Consider the following 20,674-nt stretch of genomic DNA (forward strand, 5'->3'; position numbering starts at 1 on the left):
AACCAGCTAAAGGTGACGGGCAAAGAATGCCACTGGGTGAATTTTTTTTTTTCATCATATATAAGTGCAAGATCTATGGTGCGTAGAGATCTGCAAAAGTATTGATTATCATATCAAGAACAAGAATTCATAGGACCAAGAATGAACACCGACGTTAGCCTATAGGTTTGAACCATGAAAGAAAAGATAAAGCTATAAAAATTAAAGGTAGAAAATAAAATAGATGAGACACAAGAATTTTACGTGATTCAATCTATGACCTTTGTCCACAGATAAAGCCTTAAGAGTTACATTGTGCTCTTATTCAATTGATAGAATTACAATACAACGGGTCCCTATTTATAGGGAGGGAGAGAGTAGAGATCAAATCATATTTAAATGTATTCAAATCTGATTTAATTTGATTACAATGAATACTGAAATTACATCTAATAAAATCATATCCAAGAAAATATTCTGACACCGAAAAGAAATGAAGGAGGGTAGATAGGGATGGATGGGGAATGGGGAGGAGGGGGACACTTGAAAGGAGGGAAAAGGGGTAAGACAACAGTTAGGGCAACATGAGGTAGAGGGGAGGGGACTAAAAGGCATAGGGAAGGCATAGGGAAGACAAAGAGTCTTCAAAAAAAATACTAAATACTCCTTTTTCGGTTGGTTATAGTTAGTTTAGATTCTGCGCAGTTTGAAATCTTAGGGATTAACCGGTTATTGGTTATCAACCTGAACCCAACCAATCAAAACAAGCCATATATCCTACTATACAGGAGAGCTCTCAATATTCTTTTCTTTTCTTTTTCTTTTACCCATTTGGTAATGATGTGAATATGAAACCACTGACTGATGCATGGCATCCCAAAAGTGTCCATGATTTTTCGCCTGTTCAAAAACTAAGGACTAACTAACCCTGTGGTGATGCATACAAGAGCCACAGAGAGGAAATAAGAGTAAATTGCAGCATCACTTACGAGCTCAACATGTGACAGTAAAAAGGATTCCATGAAAAATAGCATTCAGAAAGTGTGAAGTAATCCCGAAATGGTAAAACGTTAACAATATGCAAATAATAATGCACATAAATCTCTCGTAAAATGATCGATCTATAAAAAATTCTAAACATCAAACTGAAGATGGGTATTTACCTATGATTATTACCAAAAAAAAAAAAAAAAAACTAAAATGCAACTCACTTATATGTAAGATCTTTTCTATATTCAACATTGCTCATTGCTTGCAAATTCGCACCGGTCTTGATACCTGCCAAAAGACAGTCCTTTGGTTAAAAACACTCGGATAAGATTTATTGCAACAGAGCAACATGTACTAAAAGCACATAAAAAGCCACACAAATCTTGCACGACCAGCAGAAGAACCATAAAAGGTCAAAACATAATACCAGAAAAGTAACATACAGCAACTTAAGCAGAGCCTCCTCTAATTATTCAAGCCAATCAAATATATCAGATTGCCTCAAAGATCGTCAAAACATTTGTAGATAAATACAAGAATTGATCCATATGCCAACAAAATTATATTAGTAGAGTAAATTGACCTTAAGTGCCATTACTAACCAAAAGCAGAAGCATAAATTTCCAGTTCATATGGATACTATATGGTTCTTGATGCACACATCCACTAATATCAACAAACGATAAATGTCCCATGTCCTAGAAGCATCGGGCACTCATGTGGAAGGTCTTCAGACCACATCTGAGGACAGACAAGAACTTCAGAGAAATTCGGTTTCATTTGACAAAATTGTTCTCCGGCAATAGAAGAATCTTTCAACAATTTATATGTCACCTAAAGATTATTTATTTGGTTAACCATTTGTAACACCAGAGCATTCCATAATCAAGCATCCAATAACCTGAACCATCCAAACCGCTACAGCTTTAGAAGTCATGTTTGCCTGACAAAATCCCCCAGTATCAATAATATTGTTTTCTGAATTTGATGGGCTCAAGAAACTAAATGTTTAGAAATCATATACGTCCACAGAGCACTTATTATTACACAAATTAATCATGCAGTATAGTGAAGGGATAAAGGTACAACAGATACACAATGGCAATAGTTTTTTTTTTATAAGTAATAATGATATAAAAAGCGCAGAGGAGCGCAACCCACATACACGGGAAGTATAAAAGAGAGCGTCTAAGAGGGAGAAAAATAAAAAAGGAAATCTGAGAAACTAATCCCTATAGGAGCAAGCCAAGCGGCCGTCCAGGAAAACAATGGCAATAATTGATGTTAATATTCTAAGAAACTAAGCTCAACTATCCATGTCTTTCAAATGGAAGGAATGTAACAGACAATCTCACAGGCACATAACTCTCCGCACATTCAGACACAACCAAGTAACTTTTTGTTATTATGATTATAGCCTAAGAATGTAACTCAATACGCCAATATCAAGTTTCAATAATTTCTGTCAAAATCTGACATGCTAAATGAGTCAGAGAGTCAACGAGCCAAAATATCTTTAGTGCGACAGTAAAGCAAATATGAACAGCACTGACAGTTCCATTGAAGCTTAGAGCCCAGTTCCTGCATTAAATATAAATAGTCAAAATAAGAGGCAGGAAGGTAAAGAGATTATCCAGAAGGCAGTGGCAAGTTCTTTAGAACAAAAAGGTTTTCCTGGAATCTAAATTACAAGATTCTTAGAAATCACCAACCTCCTCCAGCTATTCTCTCAGATCTTAGTCTAGTTTTCAAATTACTAAAAAGAAAACATTATAGCAATTATATGTATAGGCATCAGGCTACCAAAGCTCTGGTTTTGCAAGAAAAAATACAATATACCCGACATAGCAATATCTAGAAACATAGTGGTAGGAGATCAACAGAAAAATGAAGAATTATTTTTTAAAAAAAAATCAGGGACAGTTGTGCAATTAAGTAAAAGGGATGAGAACCAAGAAGCTATCACCATTCCAATTGTAATTCTAAGTGTTGTTTCACAGCCCTAATGTAGGAACATTGGAAGTTTGATCATAATCCAATGTAAGAAGAACAAAGTTAAGACAATAATGCATCCCAAAAAAAATTGATATTGGCCGTCTCCTGTCAACAACTTTTCAATAAAACAGGTCGCATTTCCTTGCTGATTGGGAGTTCAAACATGCAGGTGATGTGGATTAAAGATCAAAAAGATCAGTAGAAGAATGTGCCCAAATCGTTTCCTCGCAATTAAGTCGGACCTTACCCTTCAACCTTTATAACATTAGCCAAAGTATGAAACGTGTAGAAGATCTTACTTTTCCAACTTTATCAATTCAGTGAGTCTATGGAGAAGTGCAGTATTATACTAGTGTATTTAACAATCTCACGTCTAATGAAGATTGTGTATTTGTTAGATTCTTTTATGCCTTTATAAAGAAATCGAAGGCCATCAGGCTATTCTCTTGACTCGAGCAATCCCATATAGCTAGTAATGGTACTCTCCCTCATTATCATGTAATATGTTCAGCTCGTTTTCATCTCCCTGCTCTCTCAGTGAAGGGGAATGGCTACCTGTAACCAAGTGCAGGCTTCTTTTAACTTCCGAGCACCAAGAAGATGATGGAAATTTTTTGTAATCCCACTTTTGATAAAAATAAAATAAAATCTGGATCTCTAAAAGTGTTTTCCTTCCCCCCACACATCTCCTCTCTTTGTCAAGCGGCACGCCATCTGCAGATCATCCTGTGTCTGACTATTAGTATTATTGTAGCATGCCCCTTTGGGCAATACAGCTTTAAAAAATAGTTAAGCAGCTGAACGATAGCTCTTCAATCACTTTGACCACATTTTCCGTAGGACAATTATCTCTTCCTTCTCTGAGCTCGGACTGTAGAAGCAGGAGAAGAAAGAATTGATCTTTTGTCTTTTCCTTGTATAATCAGAAAATACCAATTTGCTCTTTTTCCAAAGCTAGCTGGCATTAGCAAAACAACTAAGAAGCCCATAATAGAGTCCCTCATAAGGCAAAGCTAACACAACTCAAGCAAAAGAAACTTATTCAATGGTCACTGCTAACCGCTTTTGTTCCATCAAATATTCTGTTTTTTCCCGGATAATCGGCCTTAAATACCCATGGATTTGCTACGAGCCCTATTCCCAATAGATTGACCCCACAATAGCATATCCAAACTATAAAAAATCCCATACCTACTGTTTCTTTATTGGGGTCAATATCAATAATAAACCTAATTCAAATTATAGATCTATGACATGATGAAACTTGAATGAACAAAATATTCAAGTAAGCATGAAGGCCCTCAGTCAAGCATTCTTGAAGTTCAAGAGTGAATAAGGAAGTGCAGGCTTGCTGGCAGCTGTCTCATGAATTGGCTCTTAGATTCCATTGTGGACACAATTTCTTTTGAATAATTCTCTATGATATAAATTATCCATGCATAATATCATGAAAAATAAATACAAATATCTGGTTACTACTTAGGATCAACAAGTCTGAAAAGGTTTTTTTTTTTTTTTTTCTAAAGAATCAAATTTCAATAAATTAAAAAAAAAAAAACAAAGGGCACGCCAAGTATATTGAAAGTATACAAAAGAAACACCTAATCAGAAAAAAAGATAAAAGATTAAAAAAAGACATGAAAACTAGAAATATGAAACAATCATAGGCAGTCATCCAATAAAAAAGGGTATTGAAGAAGAAGGCCTTTTAACTTCGCCACCGTCCTCTCATTGTCTTCAAAGTTTCGATCATTTCTTTCTCTCCAAACACACCACATCAAACAGAGCGGAGTCATCTTCCAAACAGCTTCACTTTGAAGACTACCAAACTACCCTCTCCAACAAGCGAAAAGATCTCTCACTCGACAAGGCACGACCCACGCTAAACTGAAAAGAGCGAAGACATAGTTCCATAAGCCACTATCTATCTCGCAATGGAGTAAAAGGAAGTCAACAGTTTCATCACTCTTCTTACACATGCAGTACCAATCTACCACAATGATATGCCGCTTTCTTAAGTTAACCAAAGTGAAGACCTTACCTAAAGCGGCTAATCAAGGGAAGAAAGTCACTCTCAAAGGGGCCTTACTCCCTGAAAAAGTATCTAAAAATATCAGATTTAGATATTTGTAACCTATCAAAGTAAGGAACCATGGCAGTCAATCTACTGGATTAACTTCAGCCTACCCCACCAAGTAAAGGATCGTGGCCTGAATTGGCAAGACCATGACATTCTATAGTTTAATCATATGAAATAGCTATGAGTACACAATAAAAGGAACCATTGAATCTTATAAATGTCCACAAAGGATGATGACAACTGAGAAAGAACAATTTTGAACCTTAAAGGTGAAGATAAGAAATTAATTCTGTTAATCCTCAAGAGGCTTTGACCATGGAAGCAAATGAATAAAAGAAAGAATAGATGGTGCATCACATTCTTGAAGAACGCAACAAAATCCTCATGCCTCAAGGCAGGGGAAGTCCAATTTGAACAAATAACGCTCATCCTTCCAAGAAAACTATTTTTTCTTTTGATCCAGGTCATGTATCATATGGCCAATGCTCTTACATAACAGATATAAAGATAAAGGTAAGTCTTTTACTTCTGTTAGGTGATCGATTAGAATAAGACCTGCCCAAATCCTTGAGAATATATGAACAATCGAGGACCACTAATAGGCACCCATATAAAGTTGGTGACACACTAAACGCTGGATGTTCACAGGATGATCATGTGCATTCAGTAGAATTTTACAAAAAGAGGATCAACCTAACAGTTTTTGAATTCATTTAATCATGGCTATTGCATCAAATATAAGTGGATAAATTTATGATTTAGATCTCATGGAAATGATATCAATCAAAATTTGACACTAACTACATAACTTTTTTTGATAAGTAATTGCAATTTATTAAAGAACGTAAAAGTGTAGCCCCAACACACAAGAAGTATATAAGAGAAACACCAAGGTAGAAGAAGATAAACGACTAAAAAAAAAAAAGAAGCTAGAAATATTTTAGTCAAAGGCGGCTGTCCTATGGTAGAGAGACTTGAAAAAAAAAATCCTTTAATTTCACCACCATCCGTTCGTGGTCTTCAAAACTCCAATCATTTCTTTCCTTTCAAAGACACTACATAAGGCAAGACAACACCATCTTTCACATGATGGCATTCCTAAGCCTACCAAATGCCCTTTCCAGCAAGCGAAAAGGTCTACCGTATAACTTAAGCCAACCCTACAAGGCTGAAGATGGTATTCCATTGGGCACTAGCCATCTCACAATGCAGTAAAATGTGGTCCATTGGCTCCCCACTCTTCTTACACATGCATAACCAATCAACCATAACAGCATACCACTTTCTAAGATTATTCGTGGTTAGTATCTTCCCTAAGAGAGCAAATCAAGCAAAGAACACCACTCTCAAGGGAACATTACTCCGCCATATACTCCAAGGGAAAGGACTGCTATTATTAGGAAACAATGACATTGTAGCATGATTTAACATCAAACACTTTGAGGGTACCCAACAAAGCTTGTCTTTGCCACCCCCGTCTCAATTTAAAGAAGTACAACAAATTGAAGAATGAGGTAAAGAAATCCACCTCCAGTCGTGAGCCACTCTAATAAAGTTAACATTACACTAATGAGTCACTAGAAAACTCGAAATAATATGCCATGAAGGCATCCTTACAACGGGCCAAATTGAACAAGTCCAGAAAAGCGATCTTGAGGGCTTGATCCCCACACCACAAGTCATGCTGGAATCTAATTTTAAAGCCATTACTGACGTCAAATCTAATATGACTTGAAAACTTCCCCCCAACCCCTCTTGATATTCTTCCTGATGCTCTTCCATAGCTCACCCCATACGACCCATGAACCTCATTTGAACATTACTCACCCCACAGGCTAACATATTTAGAATCCACAACCACCCTCTATAAGGCCTCTCTCTAGTGAACATTAGGTCAAAGCCAATTCCCCAAATTACAAACCCTCAACCCTCCTTCAAAGATCGCAGCACACACTTTAGACCAACTAACCAAATAAAATTTAAACTCTTCACCAATACCACTTCACAAAAAGTCACGCCACAACTTCTCTATGCGGTTGGCAACACCAACCGAAAGGGGAAAAAAGCAATAGGAAGGAAGTAAGCAGATTAGATAAGAACTACTAAGTTCACCAAAACAGAACAGCGCACTAAAGAAATACAATGCACTATGCAATCTCACCATCTCTCCAAAACTGCATCTCCTCAGCATATACAATAAAAATTCCCAGTTAACATGATCATAAGCCTTTTCAAGATCCAACTTGAATAGCTCACCTGGATCTCCAGATCTAATCCCGCTATCAAGGCACTCATTGGCAAAGAGAGTCTAGAATCAGCCTACCCTAGATGAAAAATTATGAGGCTTGGAAATGATCTTTTCAACCTGTAAGCTAGAATTTGGAAACAATTTTGTAAACTCCACCTACTAAGCTAATAGAACGAAAGTTCTTAATATCAACGACCCCAGGTTTATTCGAAATAAGAGTGCTGAAGGTGGCATAGTAGTTTTAGCATCAGATGTTAGAAGAGTGTCAATTATATGCTACTACCACAACTGTGCTCATTAAGCTCATCTACACAATCTTTTACCAGATTCATTAAAAGGTGAAAAGAGCAATCTCATCCAACAAATGAATTCACCTCTACTTCCAATTTAAATACAGACAAGGCTCTATTAGCCACAAAAAAATTTAAATCAAATTGGATGTTTTCTTTTACACACTTATGTATTACAATCAATTTCTGCACTTCAAAAAGGAAGTGCATAACACAATGATTTCAAATTAAGACCTGTTATGAGAAAGTACAGCTAAGTCACAAATAAAATTCACAACAAAATGAAAATGTCATGAACAAGTTTAGTTAAAAAAAAAAAATGAAAGTTAGCAGCCAAAATGAGAATAAGTCTTGAGCTTTTGATCCTCCAAGGACGTTAACATGGTTTCAAATAACAGCTTTAGCTAGTAGGGAACTAGTTGTAAATCCAATCATCATAAGAGGAGTTGTTGGTGGTATTACTATCTTGATCCTCATATCTACAGAAGCATTCCAACTACTCACTCCTCATCATAGACTTTTTTATTGATGGCCCAGTAGTAGAAGATGCAAAGCAGTACAAACTAATCTTAGCCATGAAAGCAAAGAGAAATTTCTAAGAAAGCCTCCTTGCACAGTTTATTCCATTTGGAGATTAATCTGTAGGCAACTTCATCCCGCCACCATCTAGGGATGGTTCTAGTAGGTGAGAATGATGATAGGAGTCCTAAATCATGTCTCTGACAAACTCAGAGGAGAAATAAGATCAACCAGAAATTCAAATCAAAGAAGATTCTCAATTACTAAAACCTCTCGAGCAGATACACATGCTTCCCAGACGACCATGGCCCCCTCAAAAATTAACAAAGCAAAATCATACATACGTAGACAGTAGGTAATAGGACCCAGTCAGCCAATCTTCCCCACCATTCAGGTAGACAGTAACCCCAATCCTTTCCCCACCGGTTATCACCAGTCCTTCCTGTACCACACACATAACACATGGTAACAGTACAGTCAGAGACTTTTTAACCCAGCAGGCAACAACAAAAATAGAGTTGGCACCACCTTCCTACTTCCCAAATTTGACTCTCCCCGAACGACAATGCCCAGGTGGTAAATGCGATAATGTTCATGGTGGACCTGCCATTCTTTGTCTCTGCTGACTGATTAGAAATCGGTCACTTGCTCAAAGAATACAGCCAGGCGTTGTTAACGAGTGCATGTCTGTGTGTGTATCAGTGTTTGTTGGACTCTTTGTATATCCATTATCTGATTGTAGCGAGGGGGAAAAAAACTGTCCATGTTTTCATGTTTATAATTCTTTTAAGAAAAAATCTTAGCTCCTCCACTGCAGTTCAAACAGTTAACAAGAAAATGAAGCCCGCATCTTACCTATTTTTTGACTTCTACATAGTACTTTAAATTTTTTTTTGATAAGTCACATAGTACTTTAAATTTTAATTTTCAATACCTTAAAATCTCTCATTTGTCTTGTATCTTGTCAAACTGTCAAGAACCGCAATTGATGATATTTAAGTAAACCATCTCAGTGAATACAGAAATTAGTACCATCAACATAACTGTGTGCATCCTAAAGCCTTTAAAGACTCTCATGTATTCTTATTTTCATATTGACAATAAAGCTAAGAGGATCATTCACATGACCTACACAAAATGGTTTGCATCATAAGCTGCTATAGCTCTTGCCTACTAACCTGGAAATAAAAAAGAACTCTATACTCAACTCCTTCAATTCTTTCAAGGAAATGGACTTGGTAATTGGCTTTTGGACTAGTTGGAAAACAGGCTTCCAGGATTCCTTCTCTTATTATGTTGTTCTAACTTCCCCCCTCACCCACTGACCAAGGAGCTAGTAGTATCGCGCGTCATACGCCAATGCTTCTACCGTCCCATGCATGCTAAACACGCTATTTCCTTTGTTATAGCATTCTAGTCTCGTTCTTGCAACTTGGTGCACGAAAGGAACTCAGGTATAGGCAGTTGACTTAGTGAACTGCGCTTAAGTGGAGTCAGTAGATTATCTATTAAGCTGTCTAAGTCAAGCCCCTCAGAAGGAAAGAACTGTTTAAAGCTGTCAGTCACAAGAGGCCTCCCTTACTCAACTAGAATAGATAGGGTCAGGAAGTGAATGCCGAGTCCTCTACAGGGACTCCAAATCACAAATTACCAAACAAAAAAGTCATAGAATCAAGCTTATCTGATATTCAATGCCCCATTCACATTAGCTTGATAATGCGGAGTGTCAGATCCTATGCATAAATAAACAACCGAGGTATTTACAAGAATAAGCAATAAGTTGAAATGATGAAACAAAAAATAAAAGAAAAAAAGAAGAGTTCTAGAAAACGAAAAAGAAAGTTCCGTGGCTTGCACCAAGAACAATACCATTGGTCTTCAGTCAAGATCTTCCTCTCTGGTCTCTGATTGGAAGTTCTGATTTCCTCTATTTCCAGGATTCCCTTCACCATCATTGCTTGCATTGTTGTTGCCACTCCCACTATTGCTTGTCTCGGCAGGTGACCCGAACGCCCTAAATGGCCATTGAAATGGTAATGAGATCCTAAACCTCCTCTCCGCGGTCCTCGGGGTCGGCGGATTCTCTCCAGAACCCTCAGCCTGACTCTGATCGGCAATACCACTGCCACCAGCACCAGTACCAGCACCAGCAGCCGCTGTCTGATTCCCAGCCCCCAAAGACACAGACCTTCTAAGAGTCCTTTGCTCGTAATCGGGATCATCGGTCGGCAGCTCATGGCGACATACAGGACAAGAATTATGCAGTTCCAACCAAGGCAGAATACAATCCGCATGGTAAATGTGCTTACACGGCATCTGCTTGGCCTCCTCGTCCAGCTCGAACGTCTCCTTACACACCGCGCACTGCGACGAATCCGAAGCCAACAAATCCTCTGAAATCTTAACGTCCGGCAACGCCTGGACGGCCGATTTCGATGCTGGGGGCGTCCCGTACCGGTTTGGATCGTTCTCGGCCAGCTGTTGGATCAGTTGTTCGAGGCCCGGTCCGAAGAAATAGTCACCGAGATTGACGTTGGGCGAAGCGACACCGCTGCGGAATCCTGTGTCGCCGGCCGAGTTAATGACGACCTCAACGTTGCCGCCTAGGGTTTGGAGGTAGTTCTGTAGGAAAACAAAGGGGTTGAAGGCGTCAGGTTCTTCGAAGGGCGAGGTGCGGGCGGCGCCCGCCGAGGCGCCGAAGAGGGCAGAGAGATCGTTGAACATGGGGACGGCGTTGGGGGAGGCGGAGAAGAGGAGGGGATGGGCGCCGGGGAGGTCAGAGGAGGAGGAAGTAAAGAAGGAATTGTGGAAGGGCATGGGATTGGGGAAAGGGTTGGGGTTTTCGAGTTCTTCGAGGAAGCCGCCGTGGCAATCGGGGCAGGCGAGATCGGAGCTAGGAGAGGGGATGAGGGTCACAGTACGGCCGCACTGGTGGCAGAAGTAGAGCTGAGGCGCCGCTGAGGTGCTAGTGGCTGCGCCGCCTCCTCCGCCAACGGGGTTTCCGCCGGAATTAGACATTATCAAACCAAATGAGAGAGAGAGAGAGAGACAGAGAGGGAGAGAGTCGCACCAGTTATGGGGAGACGGAAACGATGTAGACCACAGCCTTCACGAATTTTAACGGAATGATATCGTTAAGCTTAAGAGAAGAGATAGTTGGGGTTGTGTAAAACTTCGTGTGAAATTAGAACCGCCAATGGCGTATAGTTGTTGGAGATAGCACGCGCCGATACGGGAAGGTGAGGAGGCGAGCAGTTTTTTTTTTTTTTTTTTTTGCCCTTTTTTTCTTTTTATTTGGTTCCAGTGTTATATAAATTTTTGGTCCATGCGCCAAAACAAAATCATACTTTAAAATGTCTTTTTTTCAGTTTTAGCACGGTAAGTTTATCCAAAAGATGTAATAAATCATTTCGTTGGCACTTTGGCACCCAAACCCCCTAGGGTGGTCGGCTTGCAATCACCACCAACCTCCTAGGGATGTATAGTGGAATAGGATCTTCTTCAATCTAATTCAGTTCATGATTAAGATTTTTTCTCAAAAATTTTATAAGCACAAATAAAACACGTGTTCTACTAATAAAAAATAATAATAAAGTATTATATAATATTAAAAAAAACAAAAAACAAAAACAAATTAATAAAAATAAAGAATGTCTGGCTATCCCATAGCCCTTGTGGACAGTCCAGCCACCCCAAAAGCCAAAACAATATATATACGGGTTGGTCCTTGGGGGTGGTCCAGCTACCCCAAGGGCCGAATGAAAATAAATAAATAATGGGTTTGCCCTTGGAGGTGGTCCAACCACCCCAAAGGGCCATAGGGTTGGTTCAGCCACCCCCGCTAGCCATTAGGGAGTTAAAATGGAGGTGGTCCGGCCATCTCCTATAACCAAGATGGGGTGACCAGCCACTCATTATTTTTTTATTAATTTGTTTTTTATATTTTTTTTAATGTTAAATAATATTTTATTAATATTTTTTATTAGTTGACCATATGTCTTATTTGTGACTCTAAGATTTCTGAGAATAAATCATGATTATGAATTGGATACTCTCCGGTCCAAAATGGACCGGAGAGGATCCTGTTTCATGGCTTGTAGGCCACCCCACACCCCTTTGAGGTGACTTGCGAGTCTTAACCTTAGAGCTGTTTATGATTATGTTTGATAAATACAGTTTTTAAATAAAATAAAAAATAATTTTTTTTTTTTTTATCATTTTTGAATTTTTTAGAACCTTAAAAGTGCTTTCAATTTTTTTTACCAAACATATATTTTTTTTCATCAAACGAATTTTTCGAGTGTTAAACGCACTCTTAAGCTTTCAAACGCATATACAAACATGCCCTTAGTCACCCTATATCCTTGATGACATTCTGTACTTATCTTTGTATTTATTTTCATGGAAGTTAATTATCAATGCTAGTGTTGCTAGGAGATTTGAGCCTAGTCTTATAACCTTAGTCGCCCTTTGACGACATTGTGTATTCACATTCATATTTATTTCCATGGAGATTAATTATCAATGTTAGACCGTTAGTGTTGCTGGGAGATTTGAACAATAAACAAACAGAAAATTGTGGAATGTGAAACCTTCGAAATCACAACTGGAAAGCTCCAAAGGTAACTATAAAACACACCAAATTACATCACAGTGAGTCCCCAAACTTCCCCAACTAATGTACGGAATGTACCCTCTAATCTGATCTTCTTCTACTTTAAACCCCAGCACCCAACACCAAGATTCATACTAAAGGATCTAAGGAGGTAGCTAGTGTTATGTCAAATACTACCTAAATTAATAGATAATATTTAGTACGTTTTACTCGCAAGTGCACTAGATCAAACAATAGTATAGTGCAACAAGTACGAGATCGATCCCACGGAGATTATTGATTTTGTTTTAGAAGTAATTAAAATACCAAAAAATTGTCACAAGATTGATATTGATACTAAGGAAAAGAAATAAAGATAAAGATAAGATAAAGGTTGGGTTTTGATATCCACCACTAATCATACTTAGATAATATAACAATATGCCAATGATCAAATTATATTATGAATACTTAATGTTTGTCAACCTAAGGGTATGTGTGTCTATTCCTTAAGCTATTGATTTTTATAAGCAACGAATTAGGCATGAGTGTCTACTTTAATTCTTTTCTTTCTTAAAAGATTTAGCATGGGTATCTACTAAGTTGTTCTTTAAGAAAGCATAAATCTATGGAAATCGACAAACACATGAGGCCTAGGGCATGAGTGTCTACTCCTGGTTCCCCATGTTGATTAACCCAAAAACCTGGTGTGGATTTCTTTTGTTACTCCTATTAAACGCAGGACTCGATCATCCAAATTGATTTAATTAACTAATACATACCACATGCATATAATGGCCAATTACATACATATGAGGAATTCAAGAAAATAGGAATTAATCAAGTTAAGCAATACAATATGATTATTACAAAGACGCCAATATTGAAATATTAAATAAATATAATTACGGCTTCAATCTAGCCCTCCTTAAGAGTTAGTTACACATAATTAAAATAAAACTAAAAAGAAAAGGGAAAGAAAGAACCGAAAACAACTCTTAGAAGTAGCCTCCAATTCCTCTCCCCAAAGTTGTGTCTATTCCTGGATGATTATTCTAAAGGTTTAGAGGTCTTATCTATAGGCTTAGGAATATTCTAGAAAACCTAGAAACCCTGGTAAAATCGTAGAGTTTAGTCCTAGTGTAACTATGACTAGAAAAACCCTAATATGGAAAGCAAAGGGAGTCTGGCCACAGCTTCTGGAATTATCTAGCACATGGGTGTGCTCGATCGTAGCCCATGTGCGCTCGATCGCATCTCGGCGATCAATCGAATGTCTTCTGCGCTCGATCGCAATGCAATCGAGTCTTCTCTTGTGTGCACGAGCACACTCCTCGCTCTTCACGTTTGGACCTCTCTGGAAGTGCGCTCAATCGCAGGGGACCTACAATCGATTGCACTACTAGAATGTTTTTGCTTGCTTTAAGTCTTCTAGCTTTTTCCCAATTTTATCCTTTAAGTTTGATACTTCTAGGAATGCTTTCTTTTCTTCCAAAAACCTATGAAAAAAAAAAAAAAAAAAAGTAAAATAGCACAAACTAGCAACACTAAGGAATTAACACATATAAGTTTAAGGGCTAAAATATAAATATTTTGGCACTTGACAATTAAGCGGGGCAAGATTAAGATGGTAGTTCGCACATGATCGCCAGATGTTTGATTAAATGTCTAGCAGATGACTGCTTGGACATTTTGGCTTTCAGGGACAATTTGTATATCGCCAATGATGAGAGTATACAATGGTTTCAAAGAGAAGCCCTTGTATCCCTTTCCTTATTTAATTAAAAAAAAAAAAATAGTTTCAAAGAGATTCTGAACATTCAGTGGTGAGCTATGCTTACACGAGTAACACGTGAGTCTAGTACCACTTCAAGCTCCTGTATAATGCTAAAAAAATGCCTTCGTCTTGGTGGTTATGTTTTTATGGCCTTCTCTATTTTGTGGCCTTTTTTGTTTCTAGGTTTTTGGTGTTGCAAAACGAGAACTTGGGATTCTAGAGCTAACCCCCATGGAAGTGGCCGGAAACTATCCCATAGGGGGTGGCATGGCCTGCGAGCCTTTCCCAATAGGGTTGGACAGGGGTGAAACTAAAATATTTAGTTTGAAGAGCAAAATTTTAAAATAAAAAACTTGGGGTGCAAAAGTTATTTTTTAAAGTTTTTTATTTTCTATTTTTGGTGGACCACCTCTGAGCTAGCCCAGGGGTAGTTCCACCCCTGGGGTTGGGCGGGTGGTCGTAAGCCACTAGGAGCGGAACTTCAGCCACCCAAACCATAAGGTATATTTTTTTTTATAAAATATACCTTTAAAAATTAATTCCCCCTTTTAAGTTTCGCCCCTGCAAGCCACCCCCACGGGGATTTGGGGTGGTGGCCCAACCGCTTGCTTCTCCTTCAATTTTTTATTTTTTATTTTTTCAAGATTTGATTTTTTATTTAAATTAATTAAAAATTAATATTTTAAAGTGATGTGGCAAAAATGCTGATGTGACACTAACAGACAACAAAATTTCGAACGAAAAACTAACAGAATGATCTATAACACCTTTTCGATAAACTTAGGGTATTAAAACTAAAAATAAAAATAAATAAACATTGAAGGTGTAACTTGTTTTGACACGTTGACTTGAAAATTTATCTTACAAATACCCTAAAAAAAATTGTGCCGTAAATTTTCAACTGTCCAAATTAATTTTACTCTCTCATTAAAAAATTTAGAAATAATTCTGAATGGTTGAAAAAGTTATAACATTACTTAAGCCAAATCCTTTTCTTTTATGCCATTGTCCTAGTATGACCCTTCTTTAAATTTGGCATGAGGTGGTACATGAAATAATATTTTTATGGAATAGTTATTTTATTATTTTATTCCTTTTTTTTTTTTTTTTTTTTTTTTAAGAATAGTTATTCCACAATAATATTTATTGTTTAAAATGATTAATAAATATTCCTCTAAAAAAAAGTAAAAGAATAATGGAAGTGGCGGAACATATTATTCTCCCAACAACAATACAAGAAAGTTGTTCATTAGCAGCGACCTTATTAGCGTTGACCCAAAAGTCAATGCTAATACTCGATCCTAATGCTATACATTAGTATTAGCGTCTACTTTGGAGTCGACACTAATATCATGACAGGAAATTATACCACGCGCGGGTTGAGTTGGGAAAACAATTAGGGGCGAAAATTAACTATTAGCGTCGAGAAATGTCGATACTACTAAAAATGAATTCCTCTTAAAAAAAGTAAAAGAATAATGGGAGTGGCGGAACATATTATTCTGCCAACAACACTACAAGAAAGTTGTTCATTAGCAGCGACCTTATTAGCGTCGACCCAAAAGTTGATGCTAATACTCAATCCTAATGCTATACATTAGTATTAGCGTCTACTTTGGAGTTGACACTAATATCATGACATGAAATTATACCACGCTCGTGTTGAGGTGGGAAAAAAATTAATGGCGACAATTAACTATTAGCATCGATAAATGTTGATACTACTAATAATGAATCGGTGTCGACATTCATGCCGACATTGATATTTCTTCTCAAGAGCCACATCAACATCAAAAATATAAGTGGATGCTGATAATAGGTCATTAGAGAAGAAAAGAATAATTTGGGTGTTTGTAAAATAGAGTAAAATATGGAGAGTTGTGATTTAAAATTGGTGTAGGCATATGGTTGATTAAATAAACTGATGTCAAAAAAGCATCAACCCAATATTTATTTGAAAGATTTGATTGGGCAAGGAGAGATAGACCAATTTCAGCTATATGTCTATGTTTACGTTCTGCAATTCCATTTTGCTCATATGTATATGGACAGGTTAGTCGGTGTAATATACCATGTGTTTCAAGAAAATTTTGAAATGCACGTGAAACATATTCACCACCATTATCAGTTTGAAATTGTTTAATTTCGCAAGAAAATAAATTCTCAACCAAAACTTTAAATTTCATAAAACACAGTAATACATCAGATTTATGTTTTAATGGATACATCCAGGCAAAACGAGAATGATCATCAATAAACACGACATAGAATTTACAACCTCCAACAGACATAACCGGAGAGGTCCATACATCCGAATGGATTAATTCAAGGGGACTATGTGAGACATGACTAGAAGCAGGGAAAGGCAATTTTTTACTTTTTGAGAGATTACATGGTTTGCATAGAGTTTGAATTTTTGTAGGACCTGTGACAGTGAGAAATGATTTCTGTAGGAGTTGCTGAAGAACAGGTGTTGAGGGATGACCTAACCGTAAATGCTAGACATTTATTGGTGCAGTGACGTCTATGAAAGCAGTAAATGAAGAAGTAGTTTTGCAAGAAGCTTTATTGGAACGAAACTGTTGCAGAAAAATGGGATATAGCCCAGCTCTACTCGGCCCTTGCAGGAGTACCTCCTTGGTCAGCATGTCCTTGATCACAAAAGAAGATGATGAAAGAATAAAATAATAGTTATTGTCCTTGCAGAATTTTTGAATGGAAAGAAGGTTAGAAGATGCATTAGGACAATGTAAAATATCTTTGAGTGATAATTTAGAATGAGGAGTAATAAGAAGAGAGGTTCCAGTATTAAAGATCTGCAAACCATTGCCATTGCCGACAGTGACACTCTCATTGCCTTGATATGGTTGTTTCTTAGTTAGGTTCTCAAGGTCAGCAATTACATGACAATTAGCACCACTGTCAAGGTACCAAGGTTGTTCTTCTTCATCTGCAACATGAGTATGGGCTGCCATTGTAGCCAATTGAGAAGGTGGATGCCTTCCTTGATAAGCAAAGTCCATGCGATGGTAGCAATCCAACGCTTGATGGCTTGATTTACCACATATCTGACAGGGAGATCTATTAGTGGTAAAAAACTGAGAATTATTTGAATTGGACTTAACCTGTGCATGCTGATCCATGCTTGATGTAGTAGCTTTGTTGTTGGGCACAAATGGTCTGGTATAGACACAATTCTAAGGCATAAATTTGTTCTTCTTTGAGTGAAGAAGGCAACTTGGGTTGCTTCAGGTGGCACCGTCTTCTGATGGGTATCAAGTAGGTGCTCAAAATTGAGTAGGTCAAATTGAAAATCATGAAAAGAAATTGCCTCATCTCGGGTAGAAAAACTCAGTGAGGTGATAAACGATTGGTAAGAGGAATTAAGACCTCCTACTACATATGAAATCAGATCTTCATCATCCAAAAAGTCCCCTATGAATAGAACAAGATGTTTGACATTGAAGACATCAAACGTCTTGATGTGGCTGGGCAACTTCAACTGGTATGCATTGGGATTGATCTTCTGCACAATCTCTACCATACCGATCTTGTGGGCCGCAGCTACAGTGCGCTCGAGCACACACGGGTGGCAGAGACAAAAAGGAGTCCGAAATTGAAAATGAAAGTTTTTTTAGGTTTCCCAATTCGACTGGGAGACTGAATTACGATTTTTCTGGGATTCTTAGGGCTTCTAGGGTTCTCCTAATCTCTATAAATAGACATCTAAGCATTGAGAAGAAAGACACACCGCTTCCTAGAACTAGAAATCAGAAAATTATCTTTAGAGCTTAGAAAATCATAAGCGGCTAAACCTCTTCGTGGGGTGTTGATGTAACCCTATTCAAGCACAATGGTTTGATTATATTTAATTTCTTGATTTTCAATTTATGCATGTTGATTGTATAACTATGAGAATTGCTACCTTTTGATTTTGTTCTTAATTATTAAATGCAATTGTTCTTAATTTCCAAAATCAATATTTGTGAAATTCTTCTTGTCTTAAAAAGTATTTTACTTTTGTTGATCTCAAATCATTCTTGTTTTTTGTGATTATGAGAATGATGGTTATACAATGGGTTTAATTGACATATGATTAATAGGATTTGATAGGCCATGCCTAGGGAAGACGGATTGTACTACACCCTAGTTTAGTGTAATTTAGGTAGACAATCCGTGCCAACCGAAGATGGGTTACACTTATTCATTGATTGTATGTATTCTGTTAAAGAATTTGATAATTTATACCTAGGGAAGACGGGTCGTACTGCATCTTAGTGGTTAGGTGGACGATCTGTGTCAACCGAAGATAGATTATGTTTATTCTTTAATAAGGTAGTTTCTTGTTTATTTATAACATGCATATAATGAATTTGTAGAATTAATTATGATTAGCCATTGTTGTGCGGATAGAGATGAAGTCAATACCCTACACTCTCTCTCTTATTTTAAATTTCTTTTATTTTCATGCACTTTAGTTTTTTTAAAAATCAAATCAATTATCTTTTTAATTAAGTTAATTTTGATCTTTCGAATTTGATAACAAAACCTCTGCAGTCCTTGAGGTTCGACACCCTCTCTATAGCAGTATCCTACAAAGATTTGTCCTATTGCGAGTGGTTATTTTTATAATTGATATTTTTGGTCACAAAAATACCACATCAATTTTTGGGGCCGTTGCCGAGGACTGATTAACGGTTTCATTATTAAGTTTTAAAGATTAAATTTAGCTTAATTATTTTCTATTTTCTATTTTCTATTTTCTATTTTCTATTTTTTTGTTGTTTTCTAATCTTTTCTTTTGGCTTAGTTTAGTTTAGTTTTTTTTTTTAGTTTTTGGGGAAACTTCAAAAAGCCCCCCTTGAACTTCCAGCAGTTTTGACAAGCACCCCCTGAATTTTCAAAAACTCTCACTTAGGCCCCCTGAACTTTGGTTTACTCTCACTTTGGACCCTTTTAACGTTAAAGTCAAACAATTTGACTTTTTATACCCATTTTACCCTCAACCAAAATTACGTCGTTTTGGATTCTAAAACTACACCGTTTTGGGTTTCAAAACTACATCATCACCCAACCCAAAACGAAGTCGTTTTGAGCATAATATTAATATTAAAAAAAAAAAAAAAAATTAGGTGGTTTCAAACACCCCCCCCAATGGAAACTGTAACCAAAAAATAAAAAATAATTGCATTGATATTCTACACTTCTTTATGCCTATAGAGCCGCTAATTCCCATACAAATTTTAGAGGGTGGTCGAACCAATTCCCAAAATTTCTCAAGGGTGCATTGTCCCACCACCCTCTAAAAGCACCATCCCTTTTTTTTATTTTGTTTTTTTTTGGCTGGCTGGTAACCGAGGGTGGTTCTTAATCTACTTCCCTGTGATTTGCCGTGTGGGCTGCTCCAAACAACCTTCTTGAGCCAAAATGGGGTGGTCCCTCCACCACCCTTAAAAAATATACTTTGCTTTTCTTTTCTTTTTTTTCTTTTGAATATTTTGCTTTTTTTTGAAAAAAAAAAAAAAATTAATGCCTAAAATGACGTCGTTTTGGGCTGGGTAAGTGTTGTAGTTTCAGGACACAAAACGACTAGTTTTGGGGAGGGTAAAATGGGTATAAAAAGTCAAATTGTTTGACTTTAACTTTAAAAGGGTCCAAAGTTCAGGGGGCCTAAATGAGAGTTTTGGAAATTTAGGGGATGCTTGTCAAAACGACTGGAAGTTCAGGGGGGCTTTTTGAAGTTTCCCCTTAGTTTTTCTATTCACAGGCGCGGAGTTGCGCAAACCCCCAGAACACCTGCACTCGAGCCCAACCAGCTTGCGATCGAGCCCATCATAAGCAGTGCGATCGAGTACACCCTCAAGTGCGATCGAGCGCATATACGCACTCTGCCAAAAACCAGCAAGCGTAGCGCACCTGCACCCTGTCCCTGCCGACAGTGCGATAAAGTGTACCTACGCCAGTATGCCAGTCCAGCAGCTACTGCACCTCAATTTCAGCACTCCAAAGCTACATTTTCGGGTCGTTTGTGAGGTTTTATTTCTGTTTTTATTTTTCTTTTGTTATTTTATTCTCTTTATGTTTTTGTAGTCATGTGGGGAGACATTCCAACACCATGTTCATATTGCTATAGTTTTTATCACCATGTTAGAGATTGCCCTATTGCTGGACAATTTTCTAACTATTCTTATGAGCGTATGAA

The 20,674-nt window shown here is 37.4% G+C and overlaps 1 protein-coding gene across 1 annotated transcript; it reads right to left on the reverse strand.

Annotated features, from left to right (window-relative positions):
- Nucleotides 1-980: 980 nt before the first annotated feature.
- On the reverse strand, nt 981-11,364 carry LOC132184234 (E3 ubiquitin-protein ligase RING1). Its single transcript, XM_059597788.1, has 2 exons — nt 9,971-11,364; nt 981-1,257 (listed from the first exon to the last, which is right to left on the reverse strand). Exon 1 carries the CDS (start codon nt 11,117-11,119, stop codon nt 9,980-9,982), a length of 1,140 nt encoding a protein of 379 aa, XP_059453771.1. The 5' UTR covers nt 11,120-11,364; the 3' UTR covers nt 981-1,257; nt 9,971-9,979.
- Between the last annotated feature and the right edge of the window lie 9,310 nt (nt 11,365-20,674).

This window comes from Corylus avellana, chromosome ca6 (assembly GCF_901000735.1).
Source record: "Corylus avellana chromosome ca6, CavTom2PMs-1.0".
Classification (NCBI taxonomy): domain Eukaryota; kingdom Viridiplantae; phylum Streptophyta; class Magnoliopsida; order Fagales; family Betulaceae; genus Corylus; species Corylus avellana.